General features: G+C 41.2%; 2 protein-coding genes across 3 annotated transcripts in view; one reads left to right on the forward strand and one right to left on the reverse strand.

Moving 5' to 3' along the window:
- LOC147143704 (uncharacterized) overlaps positions 1–4016 on the reverse strand; it is a 28802-nt gene extending 24786 nt beyond the window's left edge. Inside the window, exons 1-6 of the mRNA XM_086037070.1 lie at positions 3806–4016; positions 3618–3727; positions 3369–3515; positions 3141–3293; positions 1693–1802; positions 1479–1602 (exon numbers count right to left, since the gene is read on the reverse strand). Coding sequence (XP_085893196.1) covers positions 1479–1602; positions 1693–1802; positions 3141–3293; positions 3369–3515; positions 3618–3727; positions 3806–3872 — 711 coding nt within the window. The 5' untranslated portion in view covers positions 3873–4016. The remainder of the gene's footprint in view (positions 1–1478; positions 1603–1692; positions 1803–3140; positions 3294–3368; positions 3516–3617; positions 3728–3805) is intronic.
- On the forward strand, positions 4000–25826 carry mindy3 (MINDY lysine 48 deubiquitinase 3). 2 transcript variants are annotated; one of them, XM_086037069.1, is made up of 16 exons: positions 4000–4074; positions 4884–5208; positions 5524–5603; positions 5731–5791; positions 5867–6073; positions 6842–6893; positions 7967–8081; positions 8168–8241; positions 8360–8439; positions 8694–8764; positions 9759–9839; positions 18245–18317; positions 20864–20936; positions 22971–23058; positions 23779–23850; positions 25066–25826. In XM_086037069.1, the coding sequence occupies exons 2-16, from the start codon at positions 5115–5117 to the stop codon at positions 25213–25215; spliced, it is 1371 nt and encodes a 456-aa protein (XP_085893195.1). In that variant the 5' UTR covers positions 4000–4074; positions 4884–5114; the 3' UTR covers positions 25216–25826. The 2 variants fall into 2 exon arrangements, with proteins under 2 accessions (XP_085893195.1, XP_085893194.1); XM_086037068.1 differs by lacking the exon at positions 4000–4074 and adding an exon at positions 4338–4455.
- The last annotated feature ends 371 nt before the right edge of the window (positions 25827–26197 follow it).

Below are 26197 nucleotides of genomic sequence, written 5' to 3' on the forward strand. Positions count from 1 at the left end.
AAAAACCTGGACATGCGATTCTGTCAATGGAGCTAGTCTGCCCCCTGCAGTTTAGAAACTGATATTTCAGGTGCAATTCCACTAAACCTTTAAAAAATGTCTTTGGGGAAGGTGTTTTTCTATTCCAACATCAACATGTCCCCAGCATGACCTAAACCCAGTGAAACATCGGCGACTTCTGCCCTTGCGAATTTTATTTCAGGATCGGCTGACAGAAATTCCCACAAACACCAACATTTTCTAGGGACGCAAACCCATTTAGCGTTTCAACTTCAGTTCCAGTTGGTTTCAATGTTCAGGCGTTCCAATACTTGTGTCCATCGTGTTTAACTTGTATTGCATATTCAAATAATGTTAATCTTTCTAATGCCATATCTCAAGGCATTAAAACTGGAAATAATAACAGACATGTCAGGAAGCCCATCATTTTGAAAATAATGTCATTGTAATATAGTCATAAAATGTAGTTTTATGGCCAGAAGGAATGAGAACAAATGTTTCAGGGCAATTAAGGGGCATTCACTATTTAGACATTTATGTTTCCCTTTTAGCGCAAAGATTTTTTTTTTAATTCAATACAATTTTATACAAAGGATTTGATATCCGTCCATTGATTCAGTGAACACCTATTCAGAATGAAAACTACTAAATACTTTGCTGCACTGTATGGCCATGAACACATTTGCGCAAATATATTGCAGTAAAGTGATATGTCCTTGTGTATAATGCAAAACTATCACTAAAGCCATTCCAATACATGGGTTCCACGTTCTTTTTTATTACATATAATATGTGAAATTAAAATGTCAAAAAGAAAAAGGTGTCTAGAAATGGACATAGGGTTGTGAAAGGTTGGGCAGACTTTCATTAGGATTTAATTAAATGCAAATTCAAAATAATTTTCTCACTTCTTCAATAGAAAAGACATTTCCTGGAAAGGTCAACTTGTGCCCTTTCACTTGATATGTGGACTGTCTCCAACTCACTTCGCAAGGAATTTCTTTTTAAAGTACCAGTATTCAAAAGCGGAAGTGAATTTGAGGGTAACTTGCTCAATCCAGCACTAAGGCGATGGAGTGCTCATATTGACCGACTGAAATGCATGGTTGTAATGAACACTCGTAACTAGTAGTGCATTTCCTTGTACTGAACAGAAAAACTCATCCAGTCATCATTTGAAAAACTCTTCAAATTGAATGAATGTCCTTGGGACATTTTGAATTCATCCAGTCCAATCAGTTGCCTCTGATTATCTCTCTCATTCCTAGACAATTACATGACTTCAAAGATGTGCCTGATAATTAGCATTCCAATCCACATGACCTGCTGTGTGCGCGCAAGTGATAATTTCAGTGTCCATCTGCTGATTAATGGCATACCATTCAATTTGCTGAGAATAATTAACTCAGCATATTCCTGCTTTAATGTGGTGATAATTCATCCCATGAGCATATGCGTGCGTGCGAGTATTGCCTGACCTGATTTTTCTCTGTACTGAACAAGTAGCTGGCCATGAGCTGGAGGCCTTCAGGGTTGCCAGGGTGATACTTCAATGCTCTCTCAATGCACTCTCTGCACTTGTCAGCAGCTCCCTCCTCCATGCTGCACACATATTCACAAATCTCAACTCATTAAACAAAATTGAGACCTGGAGAGATTAGACATCGGAAATCTGATTATGTTCTCAATTACCAGAGATCTGTTAGGTAAAGCTCAGCGATGGAGCAGTAGGCCATGCTAACATCCTTCATTGTTGGGAGTTCGGGATCCTCATCTACAGGTGCTGCAGCTTCGGCCTGGGACTGTTGAAAAGACAAGGCCACAGTAATTAGACATTGTTTAGGCAATACTATAATGACCACATATGTGTAGGATGCCACGCAATTGGTGGAAATATACTGCTGTTTGTCTTTTATTCAGACCCTCAAGAAAATTGAATGTGCTCTTCCTTGGCCTGTGCATTACCCGTCAACAAACTTTTGTGGAAATCAGTGTTGCATAATTCATGTAATGCTGATTTTTATTAGCTTTTCTATGTGTATATTTGCTTTGAGATATATATATATATATATATATATATATATATATATATATATATATATATATTACACACACTGTATTAATATAAATATATATATATAAATATACATATACATACACACGTATACATAAACATATACATACACACGTATATATATATATATATATATATATATATATATATATATATATATATATATACACATACACAGATACATATACATACATACATACATATACATAAATACATATATATATTTATATATATATATACACACACACATACACCGATACGTGATTTTCTAATTGTATGTTAAGATTTCACACAGTTTTCTGAACAAAAATACATTGTACTTCATGACATGTAAAAACCTTTTAAACAGAGTATCACAACCAGCACGTCATTCTTTTCAAAGTCCATGTCAGATAAACAGAAAGTAAAGCAATGCTTTCAGACCAGACAACAACAGCACCACCTTGCGGCAGAACAATGAATGCACCGGGTATGTGGAGGACTTAACAAATGGATGAATGGCTAACAAGAGGTGGATGGAAGGATTGATGATAAATAGAAAAAATAGATTAGATATTAGATATATTAATAATAATATATTAAATAGATTTGAGATAGATAGATAGATAGATAGATAGATAGATAGATAGATAGATAGATAGATAGATAAACTGCAATTTTCCTACAAAGTTACTCTGGGCTTTTTTTTCCCCACTAAATCCCTTATTTACATAAAAAGCACAATAGTTGTTACACTTGAATATCTGTAAGCCCACATTTTCCTATGACTTCTGAATTCAAATTCACTTTTCTTCAAACAATATCTAACATGCAATTGCAGAGTTAAATGGGTATTTTTAACAGTATGTTGAGGCAATGATACATGATTCTGAGGCAAACCATAACTACATAAATGTGACATGGGGGGGTCTGATTATTTGGGGGAGGAGTTCGGCCCATCTAAAAAATTAGTTTGACACCCCCAAATAGAATTGATTAATTAGATAGACAGTCATAATCGATCGACCGATAGATGGAGAGACAGACAGACTGATTTTATATTGTATTTCAATCAGTGTGCACTCACAGTTGTCTGTGCTTGTTTGTCCAATGCAGACAGCATGACTTGTGTTCCTTTAGTGTAGTAGTCAACAGCCTCCTGGCCTGTGTGGAGCTGTCCCAGGTACATGTACTTACTGTGGCCTGCATCTGGGCTCAGCTCCACAGCACGCAGAAAAACGTGCATGATCAGTCAAGGAAGCTACTGGCACCAGTGGGAGGTATTCTTAAAGATGAAACCCACAGTAAAGGATATTTCTTTAGCTTTCTGTGTGTCTCCAAGCTCAGAGGAGATGTGTCCCAACATGTCAAGAGCTTGCAGGTTTGTGGACTCCACGTCCAGGGCACGCTGACAGTAAAGTCCAGCCATCTCAAAATCAAAACTGTCCATGCATTCTTCAGTCTGTGCAACAGAAGACGGCATGATAATGTTAACACGAAGGAAACCAGGGCAAAATGTCACGTTTAAAAGGTTGTGTTCGTGTCGATTGTTGTGTAGAGTAACCTTTTCTAGTAGTTGCTCAACGGAGTACTTTGCAGCTGTTTTCTTCTTTGCCTTTTCATGCATTCTCACTTTCATCCTCTCCTGAGGTGTCAAGCCCACTATACCGGCATCTAGAGTTGAAATTTACATTATAAAGTACAGTAAGCTTAGCCATTTTTGTCATGGTATCATTTTAATCACCAACTTACCGCTGATTGGGCGGTTGTCTTTCCTCTTTGGTTTGGTTTTCTTTTTACCCTTAGCCTGCCCTCCCATGATTGGGAATACGGTTCCTTACGATTTGTCAATTTATACTTTACGAGCAAATTCTCCTCAAGTGATCCGCCAAAACACATGGAAAGCAGAGACTAGAAAGAAACTATGCATAGAGCGCATGCGCCGAGTGATAGCTTCCTGGCAGCTACGGGGACTCACAGTGAACATATTACCACATGGACATATTGGCGTGCGCCATGCGGTACGAAAAAAATTACTGTCTTCTTAAAAACCCTTTCTTTAAAAAAAATGTATGATTACCCATTTCATCACACATTCAAACGTAACTTTAAAATTATACATTGTTAAATTCCAAAGGACAATTATTGTGGCGGGATGCATTGTTCAGCACGGATCTTCGGGGCGGGATTCACATAAATGACAAGTGTGTGGACCAATAGCACAACGTGTTGAGAACGCACCCCTGACGCATTTGGGCTTTTCTGGATTTCAACCAATGAACAAGCACGTTACATTTACGCACAGGCTTTTCTGACTCCGTTGTAAATACGAATGACAGAGGCGTTGATATTAATGACATTGCACAATCAATAGGGAAACCTGACTCGATTTTGTATTTCAGGTAAGTGAGCTTTTCGCGTAACAAGACTATTGAGGAACAATATACAACCAATTATGCTCTTACTGCCATTAAATTGTTTTGCTAAGCAATACTAAGGTTAGCTGATACTCGAAGTGATGCTAATGCTAACTTGCGTTATCATTACCCATCAAACACATTTGGTCTTAAAAATGTATCATACGCGTAGTAAATGCACAAGCATGAAACAAGGTAGTCACGTAATCGTGTTGCTCGTGTCAGATGTCGTCATTTTTTTCGTTATTCATCCCTTGTAACGATTAGCTAGCTTTCCAGCTGTTTAATTGTTTGTATCTGTTGTAAGTGCATTGTTATTTTTGTACACCCCGTGTGGTTCTGTTTATTGTATTATTAAGTTACTGCCGATGTAGGCTCCTGCTTAACATGTTTGGTTTTCATGCTACCTGCAGGCTAGGCTGATGGAACCACGTTGATGTCATTCCTCGTACCAACCAGCGTCCTGCCAGTGCAGAGAGGAATACTGTCTTGTTCCACAGGTAGCTTGTGGCCAATGCCACAGGCTCTACCTGCCCAGGGAAGTGGACTATCATCCAGACTAAAGATCTTTCAAGTTGGCCCCGACAAATATCCGTTGGCCTGCATAGTGAGTGGCTGTACGTCTGCCTGCAGAGAAATTGGTCATGTCAGACTTAAATAAAGAGCTGGTGGATTTAGTGTGGGGGAGACCAACAAGTGGGGCAGTTTCAGCCTCCATCTTTCGCAGATGGACACAAGGTAGGATGTTGATTGTAGATCGAGTGCATTTTGTGTCATTCTCTTGTACTTCACCACCACCTCAGAGAAGTATGTGTACAGAACAGTTTTTAAGTGAAATTGCTTTACATTATGTCTGACTATTTTAGTGCATAAACTCAAGGTATGTTATATGCAAAATATAACGTGATTGTATACAACCAACCTTTCGTCCGGCGTCTATCTTGTAACAATTTTTGCCCATGCACATTGTGGGCATGCATGACTGAAAAAATTTAATTACTTAATAAGTTATACCACTTCCCACATACAGTATTTGTGTTGTTCCAATCACAGGGTTTGTGTTCAGTGAGAATGAGCACACAGCACTGGAGCAGTTTGAAGGGGGGCCATGCGCCGTAATTGTACCTGTGCAGGTATGATCGTTTTCAAATCCCTTGGTGTAATGTGGACTGCCTAAAATATGAAGTCGGGTGACTGTGAGGTCATGGGAAGCAATACTCATCAAGCGTAATGCAGTAAACATTTGTGTTCTCTTTGCAGGCTTTCCTCTTAAAGACTATTCTCTTTAATCGAGAGACTTCAAACTGGAGACACATGACAGGTACATCAAACCAAGATCCATTACCATTCTTTCTGTATGCTTATTAAATCATGCATGATTATGTGTGCTTTTTAGAGGAGGAGCAGAAAACTGTTCTGTGTTCTGCGTTGAGTGAAATCCTGGAGTCGGCCTGTTCCAGCACCTCCACAGGGTTCTGCCTTGTGTCATGGGCCAAGGGACAGAGCCCGCATACCCACATGCATACGAAAGCACAGACCCAGTCACAAACACAGGACATGCCAGTGCCAGAGAGCAGCCAACCACTAGAGGGGCAGCAACCCAGTGAGTCTTAACGTCTGTTGTCTTACAATGCTTGCAATTTAGAATAATGACACTAAAACACCAATGCTCACTCCTTCACAAGAATAGTACTCTGAATGACTGTTATTCAATATCAGCTGTTTCTGCGTCATGCTCTAAAACCAGAGTGTACAGTGCATATAAAAAGATTACACACCCTTTTGTTCAAATGCCAATATTTTGTGACAAAAAAAGAAGTGAGCCATAGAAAAATCCGCTCAAAAACATTTCCCACGTATAACCTGTTGGATTCCATTGATTTTTTTTTATTTTTTTTTTGCAAAAGGGGAGTAAAGTAAACAAATGCAGTAACATGGTGTACAAGTGTGCACACTCTTATAGCTGGGATGTGGCTGTGCTTAGAATTATCTAATCGCATTCAAAAATCCTGCTAAATGCTAAACACACATTACCATTTAAAGTACCTCTGATAACCCCAGATAAATTTCAGCTGTTATAGTGGACTTTTACTCATTATCTTTTGCTTTCTGGCAGAACACTGAAGGTTGTGTTAACATGAATTTCAACATGATTGGTTAATTCTGACAACAGCCACATCCCAGTTACAAGAGGGTAAGCACATTTGTGCAAAAACATTTTCTCAGTCGATTTTACTTGCCTATATATGTATATCTAAAAAAAATTTCAATTGAGCTTTACATTGCATCTTTTATATAAAAAAAATTTGCCATTAGAGCAGGGGTGTGTAAATGTTTTGTATCTACTGTATGTTTGTTTTCTTGTACTTAGCTGCTTTGGCTGCTGAAGACCTTGGCTTTGAGCGATTTCACAGTGTTCTTCAGTAAGTGACACTTTGTCTTCTCTCCAAAATAATACTTGCATCTTGTGGTTAATGGCATACCATTCAATTTTCTTTTCACAAATTAGAACAGTTCTCATCTTTCTTCATGAAAAATCTGTGATGTACTTAGGTCAAACTACCCTAAGGATAAAAAAAATACATAAATAAAATACAGCCAAAAATACTCTTTTCCATCTTTTACCACCCCTGTATAAATCAACTGCTTTTGCGTTAGCATGATATCGTGGTGCTAAGCTGTTTTGAACTGAGTTTTACTTTTGAGAGAAAAGTAATGCGAGTGCCCATATAAGCAGTAAAAGTATTATATGTATTTTCATTTGTGAAGGCATCATTGAGCCACCGAAATACACTTGCCACTTAGTGTGCAGAACTGTGCACGTGGCACATGCAGCAGACACAACTCAAAGTAAAAAAAAAAATCAACCATGCATCGGCTCGTAACTCGGAATATTCGTAAATTGCTGCAGTAGTTAGCACTGAAGTGCTTATAACTCTGTTAGCAAATGCTAATCCGTGCATCTGCGCACCGCTCAGCGGTAGAGTGGTTGTCTCCCAACCCGTAGGTTGTGGTTTCGATCCTCAACCCTTGTGATCATGTCTGAGTGTCCTTGAGCAAGACACCGAATCCTAATTTGCACCGAATGGACCTGGCAGCACCCTGCTTTGTAAACCGCTTTGGCCACCGTATTGTGTAGATGAAGCGCTATATAAGTGCAGTCCACTGACCATTTTGCCATTTTGCTTTGCCTGTGAGGAGATAAATGTTGCACACCTGTGGTGTCAAACCTTTGTTGTTTGTTTGGTATTATCTAAATTAGACAAAATCCAAACATAGGTAGTGGGGGTTTCTTGGAGGAATCGTACGTCATCTATTTTGTAAAAAAATAAATAAATAGCTTTCACTCTGATTACTTGAGTTATTAAGGTGTACTTGTTTTTACCATTTTCGCACATCCACACACAAATACAAAAATAACTTCAATGATTGTAACGCTGTTTGCCATACAAGTGTTTGTTTCAATAATAGTTTTTGTTTGTTTCCCCTTCTGAAGGAAGCGGGTTGTGATGTCTGTGTCAGATCTCCAAGCCGAGGTGCTTTCTCTCTTCCACACCTGGAAGGGGTGCTGTGGAGTTTTGCTTTTCCTCTACTCTGTCATCCTTACCAAGGTATGATTATGGAACCAAAAGAGGAAAGAATGTACGTACTTGATGGATAATAAGAAGGGTGAAAGTCAAACTATTTGTCTCTACAGGGCATTGAGAACATCAGAAATGAGATCCAGGACACGATGGAACCCCTTGTAGACCCAGTGCATGGCCATGGGAGGTACCAGAAAACATTTTCACACTTGTGCACAAAAAATGATACATAATTGCACGGTCATACCCATTTGTATTTTCATCATAACCGTTCTTTATTCTTATAGTCTTTGTTCATTTTGCAGTCAGAGTCTGGTGAACCTCCTTGTAACGGGCCATGCAGTCTCCAATGTCTGGGATGGAGATCGAGAGTGTTCAGGAATGAGTAAGACAGCAAATATTTAATGCACTCAGTTATAGAAAAAAAATCACAACAAACATACGATGCAATAATTTTTGAAGGTGCACAATCTTGCTTAAAAATTCTTTAATAAACGCACAGAAAAGTATCCCTCCCACAGGCCAGTTTTTCTTTGGCAATCATGTCCACCAGATGGCAATATTTTAAAGCTCATGTTTTTACTCTGCAGTTCAATTTTTTGTCACTCCTTTTCTGTCCTTCTCTGTCTTCATGTTCAGAGCTACATGGTATTCATAAGCAAGCATCAGTTGGCTTCCTCACGCTCATGGAGTCACTACGCTACTGCAAGGTACAGTTAGTGTAAACACACCCCTAAGACAAAATACACACTTCCAAACTGAAATGAGTGAGCTTAACGCACTGCATTTACATCACTACAAATACAAATAAACACAACCTCACTGCTGCATATAGAGTAGAGCTTGTATATATTACAGTTTGCTCTCACTGTTTAAAAAAAAAGAAAAGAAAATTTGGAAGGCTCCCGTGTGAAAATATGTTTATAAACAACAGCCACAAACTGCTACTGTCACTTTAAATTTGACTGACAATAGATTGCATAATATGTTTACAAATATTTTCTCTTAGATGTGACAGCTGCCATTGCCATGACAATAAGTTGATAACGATGTGATGCATGCCAGTGAGTTGAAATAAGCTTTTAAGAGGCCATTGTGTTAAGTTATTAACTCATTCACTGCCATTGACGAATTTACCTACTTGCCTTTTCTCACTCCGGCCCATTCAATCCCAGGAATTTATTTATATTTTTTTCATATGTTGGGGTAGAAGACGGTGTGACAATGTATGTCAGTGAATGAGTTAATGGGTAAAAAAAAAAAAAGTAAATCTTTGGTGAGCCTGACTTCGGTGCAGGCCGCGTGGGTTCACTTCCCACTCGGTAAGTGCAAAAGTGTCAATGGTTGTATGTCTCTATACAGTATGTGCCCTGTGACTACAACTACTGTAGGTGTAGTCTGCCTTTCACCCAGAGTCGGGAGGGTTGGGCTTCAGCTTGCAAACAGGATAAAGCGGTATAGAAAATGGGTGGATGGAAAAAAAAAAACGTAATGAAAGAGGGCCAGCACCAATCCCAACAGTAACTTTTGTTTGAAACGGATATTTTGAGCATCGGGTCTGAGAAATAATCTTCAGTTCACATGATGTCTCAGATTTAATGCGAGTCTAATCATTACCACACATCAAACTTGTGATTCATAAGAGGAATAGCAAATCAAATCAATATTAATTATAAAGACATTCGGTCTTCTTGTTTATTTCAGGTGGGAGCTTTCCTGAAGTCGCCCAAGTTCCCTATTTGGATCATTGGCAGCGAAACTCACCTTTCTGTGTTTTTCTCAAAGGCAAGTTCAATACACGGGTCCATAATTGTCTAAACACATGTCACGCAGTGTTTAATAAAAGCCAGACTCCTCGACAGGTTAGGAAAACCAAAATATGGAACACACTTAACAGATTTAATAAAGGGAGGTCATATATCAGTGCAAGGGAGGAGTGAGAGGAGGTAAAAATGAGTGGAAGAGACATAGTCATATATGGCTTGTGCTGTTTTTTGGCTTTCCATCTATCTGTCTTTCTTTTTTTTCTTTTTTTTTTTTTTTTCTTGAATGAAGTGTGGGCCTTTGTCATGCATCTACAACTTTGTCAAGGGTTAGGGATAGTAACCGGGACAAAAATGTGACTGTGTCTCATCATGTCTGGCGTACATATGTATGGTACGTAAAAGCGGTATTATTGATTGTGGTAATAATTACTTGTGGCCATACTGACCACAAAGGCATTCTTCTCTAAAGCGGTTCCGATTTTAAGTAATGCAGGGATAAATCCGCAGTCTTTAGTGAAGCTCAAACAAGGCTTCAAGAGGCACTGGTTGTCAATGTCAGTCAAATAAACTCTTGTCTTCGGAAATTAAGGTCAGGCAGTGTTTCTTTGCTTAACTCTTAGAGGAGCGATTGTAGCAACAGAAAGCAAGGAATTTCATTTTAGTGATGTAAAACTTGAAAAGACACACGGTTGAGTTTGTTTTAATGAGATGGACGAACACTGGTATTTGTTTGGAGTGAGGTTTGGAGTCCATTTGTGGGAAGAGATCAGGGCCAGTGGATGCGAAGAATTAACAGGAGCTGAAGACTTCAGAAAGGCCACGCAGATGCCTCTGAGGTAGCGAAAATGTTTGTTTTCAGGTTAATGATCCACTTCATTTCATTGTAGGGCTGCGCGATCCTGCTAAGATACGCGATATGGTTGTTGAATATGGCGATATCGATAGTATTGCGGTATTTAACATGTTCGCAAAGAAATAACATTTTTATCTAATGAAAGAATTTTTTTTTCCATGCAGCAAAATAAATGAGCTTAATGTATTCTTAGCTAATTATTTGTAATTCCCCTAGATAATGTTCAACTATTGAGTGGCGATGCACTTTTAAGTTTGCATCGGCTGGTCAAATTCAGATAAAAACCAGAAAATGATTGCATTTCTTTGCGATCTGCATATTGCATGGGCCAATATCGCGCTATCGATATTTTTTCGATACATTGTACAGCCCTATTTCATCTTTAAGACTGGCAAATAGCAGTATGCGTATCCAGCTTATGATGTTTCCAGAAAATAATCAGAATGGCCAGCTGTATTCTTTTTCCATGCACTCACAAGTTTGTGATAACTGTAACACTACATCATCATACAGGATCTGCTGACAAGCGACAAGACGAATACTGCAGTTTCTGTTTATGCTTTTTTATCCAAGTTGATCAGTTCCACATGTGGCAAGGAACTAAGGAGGTCGGAACTAAAAAAAGTCTGAACTAAAATCTAATCGTACACTCTGTATTTAATGGTCTGATAATTAATCTATTAGTTATGATTCCAAGTCCCATTGCAAGTGTGCCGATTGACTGTAAGCAGTCACTAATGAAGTGTATATGCAGCCCACATGTCCACCAGCTTCACCTCAAGTTGTAACACTTTAGCCTTTGCCCCCTGTGGTATTGCGGCAGAGCGCTTCATGATTGAGCCATTGGTACTCTATTGGGTTATATAGATGACTTTTGTGCAGCTTGCGGCGGTTCAGTTCCCGCTCAGTGTGCTCTTCGCAATTACCTTGTGTTTGACCGGCAGTGATCAGTCCAGGATGTCACATGTCCAAAGTCAGGTGAGATAGGCTCCAGCTTCTTCCATCATCCTGAACAGGAAAAGCGTCTTAGACGATGGACGGCTGTCGGATAGATTGCAAGATAGGTCTTCTTTTAAAGTACAAAGGCGTCAGTAACTTGTCCATCAAAAAAAAGTGTTACGTCGTAGCAGGTTGTTTTGCGTTAGCATCAACATTGGATCCATGTTCCTTGAATTCCTTACGGGGTTACTTGTTAAGATGATCCTCACATCATTTCCCAATAATAGAGACGCACATGCAAATGCACACAGTGTTACCTCGCTTGGCGTGGGATGCCCTCATCCAAACTGAGGTCAACAGTGCTTTTTCAACTTCAATGAAAGGCCCAGATGTCCGCAGATTTCAGCGAGTGCAAATTCGGTGTGTGTGCGTGTGCATGAGGGCAATCCAACATTCAGACAGCTCTGTGTCCCTGAACAAGTAACACAAGATATTGTAATGACTTGTGTATGTAGTTGGCCAGTTGACTTAGACCAAATCAATTCTCCAAATCAATTCCTTGCTCTTGTCGAAAAAAGTACTAGATACAAAAAAAAAAAAACATCCCAGGCAATCATCTTCATAACACCACACCCGTAATACTCCATTGATTAAAAGCTCAGTTACATGCATACAAGTCACGTGAATCATGTGTTGGTTCGCTGATGACCAGACGTCGTTATGCATGCTTCCCGATTGCCGCAGCTCCACTGGTGTTCGTGACATATTCACAAACGTATACAGTCACACACTCTTCATTGAGTGCATGGAACCTAACCTTGATTAGCGTCTGTGTGTGTCTGTGTGTGTGGTTCATGTGGATGACTTCCTGTGAGTGAAAATGATTCCAAAATTCCCATCTGGATCCATTTGCACTCTCAGAGACTGGACCTGAATATATGCACATGCATGTTTTCTGACATACTGTAGATGACTTTTCTCTACGCTCTGCCGCCATTAACATGCTCAACCGTGAGCCTAAAACCTTTGCTTGACCGTAAATCTGCTTTCAGGTCTTGTTTGAAGTGTACTGCCATTTCCCAGGCATTGTGATACAAAATCTGTACTACCCGCTAATGTAGCTTTTAGTCCCAATATAGAGCCATCCTAACAAAAGCAGAACATCTGATCCCTGCTTCTGATGTGTCAGTCGCTCCTTCTGCTTGCCATTGGGGACGGGTGTGTATTCCCCAGAGTTGTCACCAGTGTGTGACTATGGCTTTTTAGACCATCAGCCTAATAGCATTAGTGTTTTGTTTTTTTTAATCTAATCTACCTACACAAGGCCATTTCGCCATCTCTGTACCCATACACACTGTTGTCTTGTGTGGGGGTGTGCTTGCGAGAAATGTTTGATAGCATGTAACTGAATCTGTTTTTGAGATGCCGGGAAAAAGAAAGAAGGTGAAGATGATGGATGAGACGGCTTTTATATTTGACATATTTTGCCTTTCACTCTCAAAGGATTCATTTTGCTCTTAGTTTGATCACCTTCTCCCTGAAATTACAAGTCACTGTAGATGTCACTTGTCCAAGTAAAATACTTCCACAAACCGCTTCAATATATTGGTCCCAAATGGGTACTGATTGAAGAGGAAGGAAGGGATTGGGTCAGGAGGATGTCCTTCAAGGAACAGTGGTCACTCAGGAAAAGCGTGTGTGCGCGCGTGCGTGCGTGCGTGTGTGACATTTTTCATCGACCTTTACCCTCTTCGTTGAGTGATGAGTATTGCTGTATTTCTTCTTGCGGGAGTTACAGTTGTGTACAGTACAGTAGTCATGTGCTGGGTCAGTGATTTACTAACAGAGAGAGAAGCCTCACCAGTGCTCTGTGTCCTGAGAATACTCTGTGAATAGACACACGCACGCTGCAAATTTTCTTCAAGGATTGGTACAAGACAGAGAAAACATATGTGCAGAGTGCAAACAGAGTTGATGTGAAGTGCTCTCCCCTGTGTTGGCCGAACCACAAAAGGTTATTAAAGCCATGCCATCAGAAAGAGACGTACATGTGAAATGAGCTGGTAGAGCGCTCGGTTTCACCGCATTCAATAACAGAATACCTCTTTATGGAGGTTAATAGTGTTTTTCCACATTGCACCGTCGTTATAGATTAAATAAAATAAGATTAAAAACTAAAGATTTATATTTTCAACACTATAATAAATCTAACCAGACACTAATTAGCTACAAGGGCGAATCAGATGGATTTACAGGAGTTGATTTGACATTCAGTTGGGAACTCACTTTGATGGAGAACTCATATGTATAGGGCAGGGGTGTCAAAGTCAAACATAAAGGCAAAGAAATATATTACAGGACTATATAATGAAGCACGACGTCATCGGCAGGCGCGAAGGACTGTATCCAATCCGGACACCCGATTACATCTGCTACCCACACGGGCTTGCCGCGGTCTGCGGGCCGGTTCTAATAATAAATCAGTATCATCCCAGGGACCGTAGAAAACGTTCTCGCGGGCCGGATGTGGCCCGCAGGCCTTGGCTTTGACATATGGTATAGGAAAACCTCCATAGTGGATCAACCCTGCGGTTATACAAATTTGATTTTTTTTCTCTAAGAATATGCCTATAAAGTTGCACAAAACAGACATAATGTGTGAATTCGTACAGGACCTCAACCTACCTCACAAGAGCTCAGTCCAGTAAACATCAAAGCAATATCTGCATGTATTATTTTTCTTAGGCTTTTATGGCTTTTTATGACACCACTACCAAAACAATATTTTGTGATTAAAAATGGCATGGGATCAATTAGCTGGACAAGACTTTTGCAAAATATCAGAAGTAGACTGAAATAAATTACATAACTTCCTTGATTTAAAAAAACAAAAACAATCCCTAACCTTCCATCAAATAGAAGGTGGACCAGCATCCTTGAATTCTGTTCGACCTTGAGATCACACTGTCGTGCCTCATACAATAGTATCATAGCGTTAAAAGTGAAGGAACAATAGTCTTTTCTAAATAACATGCTTTCAAAGAGATGTGAGGTGAGTGCAATGTGGAAGCACAAAGTAGCAAAGCGGTGTACATTGACAGTCGTTAATAATCTTTGACAGGTTAGACCGAAGGCCATTGTAGGAGGCTGAAAGGCTGTGTGCGCGCTGCATTAGTCGTCCTTTCCCTCGTGTATTCCTCTTTGTTACAGGATCCATCGAAATGCTGTAGAGCCATTCTGTGGTGTCACCTCTATTTTCTGGCGAGGCAATCTTTTAGCATGTAAGACTGCTCGATAACTGAAACACATGCACCCGAAAAACCGACTTCGGTGAGATACCATGTCCTGAATCAAGTTAGTTGAGATGCATTCGGAACATATCGCGGAACAAACCTATTCAGTCTGTCTTGTCGTGATCCTTTTTTCGGAACACGACAAGATCTCAGCTTTGTTGTCTTGAAACGGATCCCTTCAGACTTGCTGCATGGGCACTCAAAGCCTCTCAGCACATACAATAGCTCTTTGGGCGGACCGGAGGGAAATTACTCACGTAGCTTCCTGCATGTGAAGATAAGGGTCAAACAGAGAAAAAGGGAGCATTGGGGACAAAGAGGAAGTCCTCCAATTTTAAAGTACCTTTGTAGTGCAGGTAAACTGGACTCAAGTGCACTTCTCATTCAAAAAACAAACCGCAGGTAGAGAGAGAGAAAGTAAAATGGGTGGTCTTTAGATTTGGCTTTTGGTGCCCATGTAATCAAATGCGGGGTCAATTTTTTTGGGGGGGGGCGGCAGTCTGACGTCAGTGTCTGTTTAATAGGACATGCTTGATTTTTAGCTTGTGTTTTCTTAACTTTGTTCCTGTGTTGAGAAGCTTGTTGTTGCTCTGTGAAGAGGGTCAAGGATTTCAGCCAAAACGTTGGACTGCGGGGAATGGAATGTGTTCCTCAAGGCCACACACGTACACACTTGGCCCCGTTGATATCGTGTCTTCTTTTAAGTGTCATTTGTAGGGTCTCCGCATGTGCAACTACAATATAGTTGTTCTCTTTTCAGGCAAATAAACGTTTGCAAAGGGGTAATTACAGTGTCTCAGACACATACACACTCACAGTGATGGAATGGAATGACACCAAGAAGAGAGACAGAAAACACACACTCCCCGTGGAGTGTGTTTGCTCCATGTTTCCCAACTCAGCAGCATCTTCCTCAGGCCTCTAATAAAACACAGATCAAAGACAACCGAGCAGACCTGTCATCTCACACACACACACACACACACACACACACACACACACACACACACACACACACAGAGTCACATCATTTTGTCCTCCATTATTTTACCTCGCCATCATGTTATGATAACTTGTGAACTTTGTAATATAATCTACTCAACAGCCATAATGGTAATTTTTTTTTTTTTTTTTTTTCTGTTGATGACCATGTGTTTGTTTTTAGTGGTAAGCAATGTCCCGGAAGACAATAAACTGTGGCCGAACTTGGTTTTGCAAAAGTTCATTGCACTTTTGGGTCTTGCACAAAGCGAGAGAAACTGTCTTAACATTACTGATGAAGTTTTACAGCTTATCAACATAGTCCGTGTGACAAGACCTACACTGCGGTGTTCAACCGGTGACTTTTTTCGAAGAATAAAAACGACTTTTCTCGTGATGATCGGTCACTTTTTTTTAATATTCCTTGCGGGACAGACACTTTTAGGTAATGACAAATCTACCGGCAGATTTATGAAGCCTATAATGTTAACAAATCAGGGCAGGCTATAGTATGTGTGACAGATCACCGTGTCGACCGGTCTGTTTTCTTTGTATGAAGCAAAAGCAGCTGCGAGTCATCTCTGCTCAGTCTTTCTCCCGGGTGAACACTGAGCACTGTAATAAGTGGACAGTGAAACCTGAGCAGCCTGCCTGGATCAAGCTTTAATAAAGGCCGAGTAAAACTGAGATGACCAGGCCTCATTTGCCCTGCAACAACATTGTGTGTTAGTGTAGTGTTTGTCATCAGAAATGCACTTGCTGGCCAGTATGTAGGCGCCAAAAGAGAGAAAAAAGTGTTTCTCACCTAGACACCTCATGCCGTTTTTTTTTTTTTTTTTTTTAACTACTTTTGTGTCATCTTGGCTTGTTTCCCTTACGTCAGCACCGGACAGTATCATAGACATAAAACGTGAACACAGCTTTGTTCAAATACATTTTTCATAAAGGGCGCTATATTTATGTAGCGCATTTCATGTACAAGATAACTCAATGTGCTTCACATAATTTTAAACATTTAAAGGCAAAATGCAACATTCAAATGCAAACAAATTTACGATATTTTCAAAACAGAGTCATTTAAAGCCTGTCTCCAACGGAGGGGTGAATGTTTGCGAAGGTAGCGAATGTTGATTTCTCGTCAGGGTTTGTTCAAATTCGCAAACGTCCGCCGTTTGAAAGCAAAGTAGAGAAATACTGACTTCACTTCTGTCAGCAGCTAATCCCATTTGTGTGCGGCATAACTGCTAAATGCTGCTTCACCATGTTTGTTTTGAACTCTGGGCTCAAGTAATTAACAACCCAAGTCGGCAAACCTCAGAGCACCACTGGATTTATATTCAGTCACCTTTCTTTCATGTAATCAGGACACAAACCATTTAGTGATTTATATACCAGAAGTAGAATTTTAAAATATATTCTATAGCTAAAATTTGCAGCATAAATCAATCAAAACGTTTTTTCCAATAAAATAATGTGAATTATAACATCCAATTTAACTTAATTTCATTAAAAATATTAGGAGCTTATGCTGTGCTTTATGGCCAGAATTGTGTGTTTTTTTGTCTATCATCATGGATCATCTTTGCCCACGCTTTCAAAACCTTCATATTCGTCTGTATTTTATTGAGATATTTATTTGTTGGTTCAGTGTCATGTTGGAAGCTAAAGTTCCTCAGGGTTTTGGGCCAAAACTGACCGATATTTGGAACGATTCAGTCCCTCGTCTGAAGTGATTTATTGTGTTCTCATTTTTTTACATAAGAAAAACAAGAACAGACGTGTGTTCATTCTCGATATCTGGTATCCATGTTTGGAAACATCAGAGAACGGGACTTAAGATGGGATTCTAGTGCTCTACATTTAATATCCTAAAGAACCTATCAAAATGAATAACTATCCAAAAATTACAGTTTGGTATTTGCTTATTGCTAATCTTATCTGGGTGAAATTCACCAACAAACAAAGTGCAGAGTTTCTCATGAATCATGTTTATGTGTAGGACTTGATTACCTGATTGTGTGTTTGCAGTAAAAACAAGTCAGCAGACTTTATCAGAAAATCACTTAATAGCCTGGCAGACTCCAGTGATTACACTGGCCCCTTGCACAGCCGCGCGCACACACACACACACACACACACACAGACACAGCTGTTTCTACAGGTTGTTGGTTATATCACCAGACACTCAACATCCATTTGATTTATACTTCCCTCACATCCTTTGTCTGCTTGCTGGGCTCAAATCTGAGCCATTAATAAGTCAAACATTCTTCTTGTCATGTCTTTCACTTCATTGGGTTTTTTTTTCCTCGATTCTCGATATGTAATACAACAGTATTTGTGTCTTCTTGCCTACAGGAGATGACCCTGGTCGGTCCAGAGTGTCCATCAGAGCAGGCAAGGAGGGTCTTCCAGTCATTTGATCCTGAAGGTAATCAATTCTTGCAAAGTATTTATTACATGGCATCACACTCAGTATGAGGAGACATGGTATAATCGACGCAGCATTCCTGGCCTATCGAGTGATGTACAACCGCCCCCTTTGCTTCTTTCTCAATTTGCGCTAGGGGTTTCCAATATTTTTCCTCTTCAACAACCAGAACGACTTTTCTCTCTCATCTCCTCTGTTGTTGTTTAGGTTGCTGACTGAGCTCAGCTCCTCTAACAGCTGAGTCAACCATCCCACTCTTTTCCTCCTTGTCGCTTCCCGGTTATTGGGGGAAAGGACAAATAGAGTGACGCAATAGTAATAATACAAAGAGTGGGTTTGGAAAGAGAGTGTTTCCTGTGTAAGACAGTAGTCCCCAATCGTTGGTCTGTGGCCTTTTGGTAAATGGTTGGGGACCACTGATGTAATAAGATAAAAATATACAGCGTGACCGCAAAAAAACGGGAATGTTTGAATGCATTCATACAGGAGGACGCCATCTACAGGATGTGATAAAAAAAAAAAATCCACTGTTTCTTAAATGGTAGGTTTTAAGGTTTCAATTACTATGAATAAAATATTTTTCTTCCATCACTCTTGGTTTTATTGGATTGTTACAAAGTTCCCGTTTTTTTTTGTGTCACCCTGTATATACAGTATGTTTTCATCTGCTGCAGAGATGAGAGAAACAGGGTGAGATCCAATATCGGTGAATGTCCATTAACCTCAAATTAATTGCCATGGTTAACGTGACTATATGCACAATACTACAAAATTCTTGGGCAACCGCATATTTCTTCTATTAATATAGTAAATTGTAGGACAGTTATAGTTGGCAGCATGTCACAAAAAATGTGCTGTCACATTTTCAGAATCTATTTTTATGTTTGTTATATTACCGCCAGTCATGGGAGGCCAGTTTACCCAAAATCTAGTGGACCGTGGCATTTTGACCTTTTTTTTTTTTTCTCTTCTCTAATCTTGCAAAGTTTTCTCATGGTCTATCACGGAATCCATGTTGGGCCGTGGGGGCAAGTGGCTGCTGAGTCCTGTAGGTTGAAAGGCGTGGTCTACCGCGGATGACAATACGTTTCCACCCAGCCCATCCGTCATGTTCTGATATCGTCCCTCAAATTTCCTCTGTTGTAAACAAAGTCTAATGCGTTTTTCATCTTCCCGTCAAGCCTTTCTACGGGTGAAAAGTGGATGCCGTGCAGCTTTGGGCTACTTTTTATCCACGGCAGATTTAAATGAAGCTCTCCTGCCAGACCTGGCTTTATACCACTTCCCAGACCGTGCGGGCAGTGTCACGCGCCATGTCACACTGGACTAGTAAACCGTCACACGCCGCAATTGGATGTGATAAAACACGTGACGATACACCCTAAGTTGCCATCCGAGCTTGACAAACGCGCATCAAACACGGGAGAACATGACAAAACCTAAAAGGTTATACCGTGACGCTTCCCGTCCCACTACGGCAGTGCCACAACCGAGTTTTGTCACGCCCTATTACGTACTCTCAGATTTTGTTGTGTTTACCCCATTTTACGACGACCGTCTAAATTTCTAATCCACACCATGACTGGCGTAGCAAATATTTAGCAGTTTCAAAGTTTGCGCCGGCAAGCCACGTCAGCCCACCGTGTCCCCCGGCATTGTCTCATATCCATCCCGTCATTTGCCACGCTGGTAACGTAATTGCCGTGGCCACTTATGCACGCGTAGCATAAGCATAAATTGGGCAATATGCATCTTAGAATACATTCAGTCAATTGTTTTGTTTTTTTTTTTCCTCCAGCTGCCTAAACACGGACTTTAGCATTTTATGGTTACAATTAACAATCTCATCCTGCCAGGGCATTGTGGTCAGCATATTGTCTTTTTTCGCACGTCCTCACTCACCTTCACCTAGAATCTGTGTACCATTTTAGATGACCACCATATCCACACATGCAAGAGGACGTAATCTGCGTCATCACATACATTATGTATGCGCTACACGCATCCTTAGCCATGCTTCAGCACACTCTGAGTGCCGCGTTAATGCTCTGTAAATCTGCCCGCGTCACACGCCGAGTCGGCGCGGCTCCGTGTGTTGCGAGGAGGGCAAAGACACGCTCGTACCACACTGTCTGCGTAGGTTGCTTAATAAATACTATTTGCGCCTACTCTTCTGGGTGAGGTGGAGTTGTTTGAGATGCATGTAAACAAGAGCCCTCATAGGCGCACATGTTCATGTTTGAGTGAGTCACATTTCAAATTCAGACCGCCGCGCCCTCAGAAGCACATGTTAGCGTTTAAAGCGTCCCCTCACAGGTAAAGTGATCATCATGTCCATGGAATGTAGGTCAGAGCAAAAGGGCAAGGTGTATATGTGCGTGGTGATTTTGCCTTGCATCATAAGTTCATTCTCATATGGTTTGTATGTGTGGGCTGTGGGTGAAGGGCCCCCCGCCCCCCACCTTTTTTTTTTTTTTTTTTTTTAGCTACAGTTGTGTCCTTGCCCAACTTGTTCATCCATCTCTCTTTTGTGTGTCTCCCCCCAGATAACGGCTTCATCCCAGACTCTCTGCTGCAGGAAGTGATGAAAGCCCTTGACCTTGTCTCAGAGCCTGAGTAGTAAGTGCTTGCATGTCTCGCGGCTGCTCGTATGTGTGTCTATGTGGCACCTGTAGCTCTTCTAAAGTTGCCACTCCAAAGTCACGGCCAGGCCAGGTCAGCGGCCCAGCTCACGTTTCACTACCAGGCTTCTAGTAAGTACGGATAGAGCACAGTCATTGTGAAAGCGCAAGAAAAAAAAAAAAAAAAAGAAGTCAGAATCCGAGGCTCGGAGGGAGAACATTAACGACAGGAAGAAAGCCTGTTAGAGAGAGGAAACACTTAAAAGCATTGCTTCAAACAGGAGCACGTTTTCCACAGAGGAGTGCTAAGCCCTGCACCGGGACTACGGGCATAGTCGGGTGTTTGGAGCACTGATGTGCTCTGCAGAGCCCCAGATGGCCAACACATCACAACATAGCAGAGCACACCACGGGGGGGGGGGGGGGGGGGGGGGGTACTCGTTTCTCTCGGCTTGCCACACACAACACGAGTGTAGCAGCCTCACATGCACCATATTGAATAATATTCAGTTAGTTGGTGGTGCCGGTCTAAAACAACTCATTTGGGACTTTTATTGCCAGGAGAATGAGGACATGCGGTTGTTTCCGTGCGCTTCACAATGTTTGCGTTGTTTTATTACTTTCTGGGACGGCCACTTGTGATCAAATGGTTGATATTCACAGTCATAAAAGTATTCTGTGTTCACGTCGTTCGGCCTCCACAATGTGTTCACGTTTTGGGGATTGGGTTCATTTAAGTGAATTTTTAGCATGTTCCTTGAAGTGAAAATTAAGCTTTAATGCGCTCGTTTTGACTTGGTTTAAAATACCAAATATGGGTTCTTGCCCTCCTCGAGGCTCTATTGAATTGAGAGTGAATTCAGATCATCGGTATGGAATGTTTTCTACCTTTTACAGTTGCAAAGTGGGATGAGGTCATTTGAACTTCTCTTTTTTTTTTATTTCATGAACTTTTTGCTGTTTATGAACTCTATGATGAATTTGTCAAAGACATATTTTACTGGTGTACATTCCCGATTCTGACATCAACTCTATTCCGTCCGTGTATCTGGAGGTGTTTTATCCTATGTGAATTGTGACCTCCTTTGCACGTTATTATTTTATGACACATGTAGCACTGAGCAGAGACTGGACTTTTTTTAATTTTGTATTTATTTATTTTTTTTTACTTTTAATCTCCAATTTGCGAGCTTGATCCTCGCCCACACTTCCTGCTCGTTCCGCTTTGTCGGCGTCTGGCGACGTGTGTATTGTTGTGCACTGCGCGTGCACATTTCTTCTTAGTCCTTCATTGCCATGGCCACAACAGACAGTTTTCTTCAAAATAAACCAAAGATGGTGTTATAACATAACTCTATACAAAGTTTTGAATGTTCACACTTTGTCTGTGATGTCTTATTTTGCAAGCTACTGCATAGCTGAATGCTCTCTTCTCTTGTCTCCATTATAGATAGAAAGCTGCTAATATCATTAAAACCACACCGGGCCCTTTCAAACCAGCCACCCAAATGTTCTGTTGAAATTAGCGTGACTTTCTCAGACCACCGCCAGATAAAGACAAGCAGTGTCTGCTTTGAAACCAATTGACGCATGACTGTAAATCATACACCGGTTCCAGAGAAAACATCAGCTGATTGCGTTAGCGCACCATACACGAGGATGGATCAGACACGAGGAAAAACTGCAACGCGCTCCACGGGGAGAATTGCACGCATCATCGTATCACATCCGGTCCGCTTTCAAAAGGAAGGCGTCGTGTGTACGCCCGCGCAACACACTCGCATGTAGTCGGTGTCTGCTCTCTCCCCGCTGCCTTAAAAGGGCAATCGAACAAGAGTCTTTTTTTTTTTCTTTGCTCTGTAATAATAACAATAATAATAATAACCCTGATCTAACACGCAGGAATGTCTGGAAAGTGGTATATTTAGTTGCACCACAGCCATCGTGAAAACACGCAGGGCGCTCACCAAAACATGACGTGATGTTTCCCTGTGTTCTTAACTATTTTTTTTTTTTTTTTCTTCCCTTCCAGTGTCAGCCTGGTGAAGAACAAGCTGGATCCAGAGAACTTGGGCATAATTCTTCTGGGCCCGTTCCTCTTGGAATTCTTTCCTGATCAGGTATGTGCACGGAGGTGGACGCACAAATTCCTTCCATCCCCATTTGTTTGTGCTTATCGCAGTTAAAAAACGATCAGATTGAGGTCGCCTTCACATAAGCGTCGGGTGTCGGTGGCCAAGTGCTGTGCTAGCTAATCAAAGGCTCTTGCGCCAAAACATTCTTGCGGTGTCTCATGTGAAATCTATGCGTGTGTTCACAATCACATGGCGCTGCTTGCTCAAGAGTTTAGACAGAGCGGTTAAGCCCCTTTTCTTTTTTTTTTATATGAGACAGAGATAGAGAGAACTGTGTTAAAGTGATCAGGGCTTTTGAGACCCACCAGAGGAGCAGCTCAGAGCTGCAAAGAAATTATACCGCCATTAGCCAAGTGGACGCACACGTGGGATTGGGTCAAGGGTTTGGGTTTCATCCAAACATGAAGAAACTGGACGCGCGCTCAGACTACACACCCTGTTAGCATCCTGCACTTTTTAGCCAAAGTCAGCACAAGTGTCATTGCGTTCCTAGTTTTGGCTGTTAGGTGGTAATTGGAGTTACACTTAGCCTCAGTGCATTAAAAACACTTGAATGCAACACGCAGCATTGTGAGTTTGCTGCCAGGATTTGCAGTCAAAAATGTTCCACCTCTGGGTTTTAACCTCCAGTTGTACCGTTACGTTCTGGCCAGAGAGTCTCTCTCCAGCATGTTTTTCACTCTTGTTACCTGGCCTGTGTTCCAGGATTCAGGAATCCCGGACTCATTTACCGTCTACCACTACAATGGACTCAAACAGTCCAACCACAACGAGAGGGTGAGACAGTGATGCTTCCTTCTCTTAAGCCGTCTCCATCCATGTTATGTCTTCATTCCTTGTCATCATTCATGCACATAGACACACACACGCTCACACTGTTGGCGGTCCCCTGTCCCTTCCAGGATAAACAGTAGCCATTGCAAGCCTAATAGCTTGTTCAGTCAGCCAAAAACTCCATGGCTTTGCCTCCTGTTCCTCAAAGTCATGACGGCAGAGAGGCGGGTGTCAACAGCACGGCTGTGATAAATGTTCACCGACAGGCCTATTAGATAAGCTCAGTGTGACGGAGGGCTGTCAGTGTGTGTCTGTGGCCGCAGACCAGCCTGGTACTCAGGAATATCGCTTTCTGCAGCTGTCAGCGTGGATGGGCTTGTTTAGAAAAAAAAAGAAAAAAAAATACCCTCCCAAGCATCTACCTGAAGTCGCAGGAGGCGTACCACAAGTAGACAGAAACATATGCATATATGCACGCCAAGGCGCTTCTAAGGTTGCAGTGGCGATTACATTTCCGTATACTCAAATGGGTCTAACAGCCCCTGAAAGTATTTTATTTAAAGTATTATTCCCACCCCTGCAGCTGGTATATATGTGTGTGTCTGCACATGCGGTTGTGTCTACTCTAAAATAGCATCAACACTCCGCATTTCAGCCCACACCACTGTAGGAGAAGTGCCTGGACTGAGATTGATAGCGCCACTGTCCGTCGCTGGGGTCAGGATAGGGCTGTTCTATTTTGAACAAAAATATTAATCAGGATTATTTTTGGTAATGATTCAAACGATCATTTATTTTTGGGTACAAAACAAGAACATGTTTAAACGTAAATAATGTAAAGACGAAAAAATGTAAGTAAGTTCCTTTTGGACCAAACACAATGTATAAAATTAGTTTTTCTAAAATAAAATTTACAAATATGCAAATTTATAAATTCAATTATGATTTCCTTGTGTAAACAGTGCGTTGGATATAAATGAATATTAACAATCTTTCTTTTTTTTTTTTACGATTATGCCAATGCCAATTTTCTAATGTTGTAATCGTGGAGTGTAATAATCGTAATTGTAATGGACTTTCGATTAATTGCACATCCCTAGGTCAGGGAAAAAAAATTAAATCATGTGATATTGTTTCCCACGGGGATACATTGAAACTACAGTTGTTTATCCAAAATCCGGACTGACTTACATGCGCGTGTACGTGTGTGTGTTTCAGGTAGAGTACGTGGAAGGTACCGCTTTGGTGCTCGGGTTTGAAGACCCCATGGTACGGACCGACGACACTCCAGTGAAGCGCTGCCTCCAGACCAAGTGGCCCTACATCGAGCTGCTGTGGACCACCGAGCGCTCGCCGTCACTCAACTAGTCGCGTTTGTACTTGTAACGGACCACTACTGCCTCCATCTCATACACACAACCGCACACACACACACACACGCACACACACACGGCTCTGCTCCAGGGAGCTTAGAGCGACCGGGACCACAACCACACACACGCAACATTATGAATGAAACATTCACAAATGCACCCAAAAGACTCCAACAACTGTATATGCCTGAGATTCATTCTTTCAGCCTAGATTCGACTCACCTTTAAACGATGCTATTGTCTGTTCAGCACGGCTTGCCATTTGTCACACAGGATGTTTATCATGTTGCACTGTAAAGCGTGTCACACAAAGCCGCGCGCCGGAGCGCGTATTGGAGTTGTTACGACAACGCCACGACTGTTTGAAGGACGGAGAAACAAAAGGAACGACCAAAGCCTTCCACGTGAGAACACACGGACTTTCACTCTCACCGCTAAACGTTTACAATGTTCGGACCAACGTAGGCACTCAACCACCTGTGAAGGTTTCTTTAATGTATGACAAAGTACCTCATGCACCACATTGAAAAGTTGGCCAGGAGCTCATGTATTTATTAACATGCTCACAGTTCAGATTGTGGAATAAACACTTTTTTGGGCATCCTCCTCTGTTGTTTAAGTGTGAAGTCGTCCTCGACCCAACATCAGGAAACATCAAGTTTCCAGGCCCATCTGCGTCGCTTCATCGCTAACTCATGGCACATGTTTGCACTCTGTAGAAGCTCACAAGCAATATTTCACTACAGCTCCAGGATGGTGAGTTAAATGTCTGATAAAAATGGTGTAAGATGATGTGTTCTCACTTAGTATACTTAAACCAATATTTGTCTTGTACCGCACACGGTCGTTTTCAAACCCACTTAGGTACTCGGGTTTATGTTCATGTCTCTGTGATGGGTCGAAATAGTGAACTATTGGTCTTCATCATGCTAGGTACTGTTTAACAACCTCACTTTCTCCATAGCATAACTTTGCTT

Source organism: Filicampus tigris, chromosome 8 (genome assembly GCF_054856515.1).
Source record: "Filicampus tigris isolate MCC_2025a chromosome 8, RoL_Ftig_1.0, whole genome shotgun sequence".
NCBI classification, from domain to species: domain Eukaryota; kingdom Metazoa; phylum Chordata; class Actinopteri; order Syngnathiformes; family Syngnathidae; genus Filicampus; species Filicampus tigris.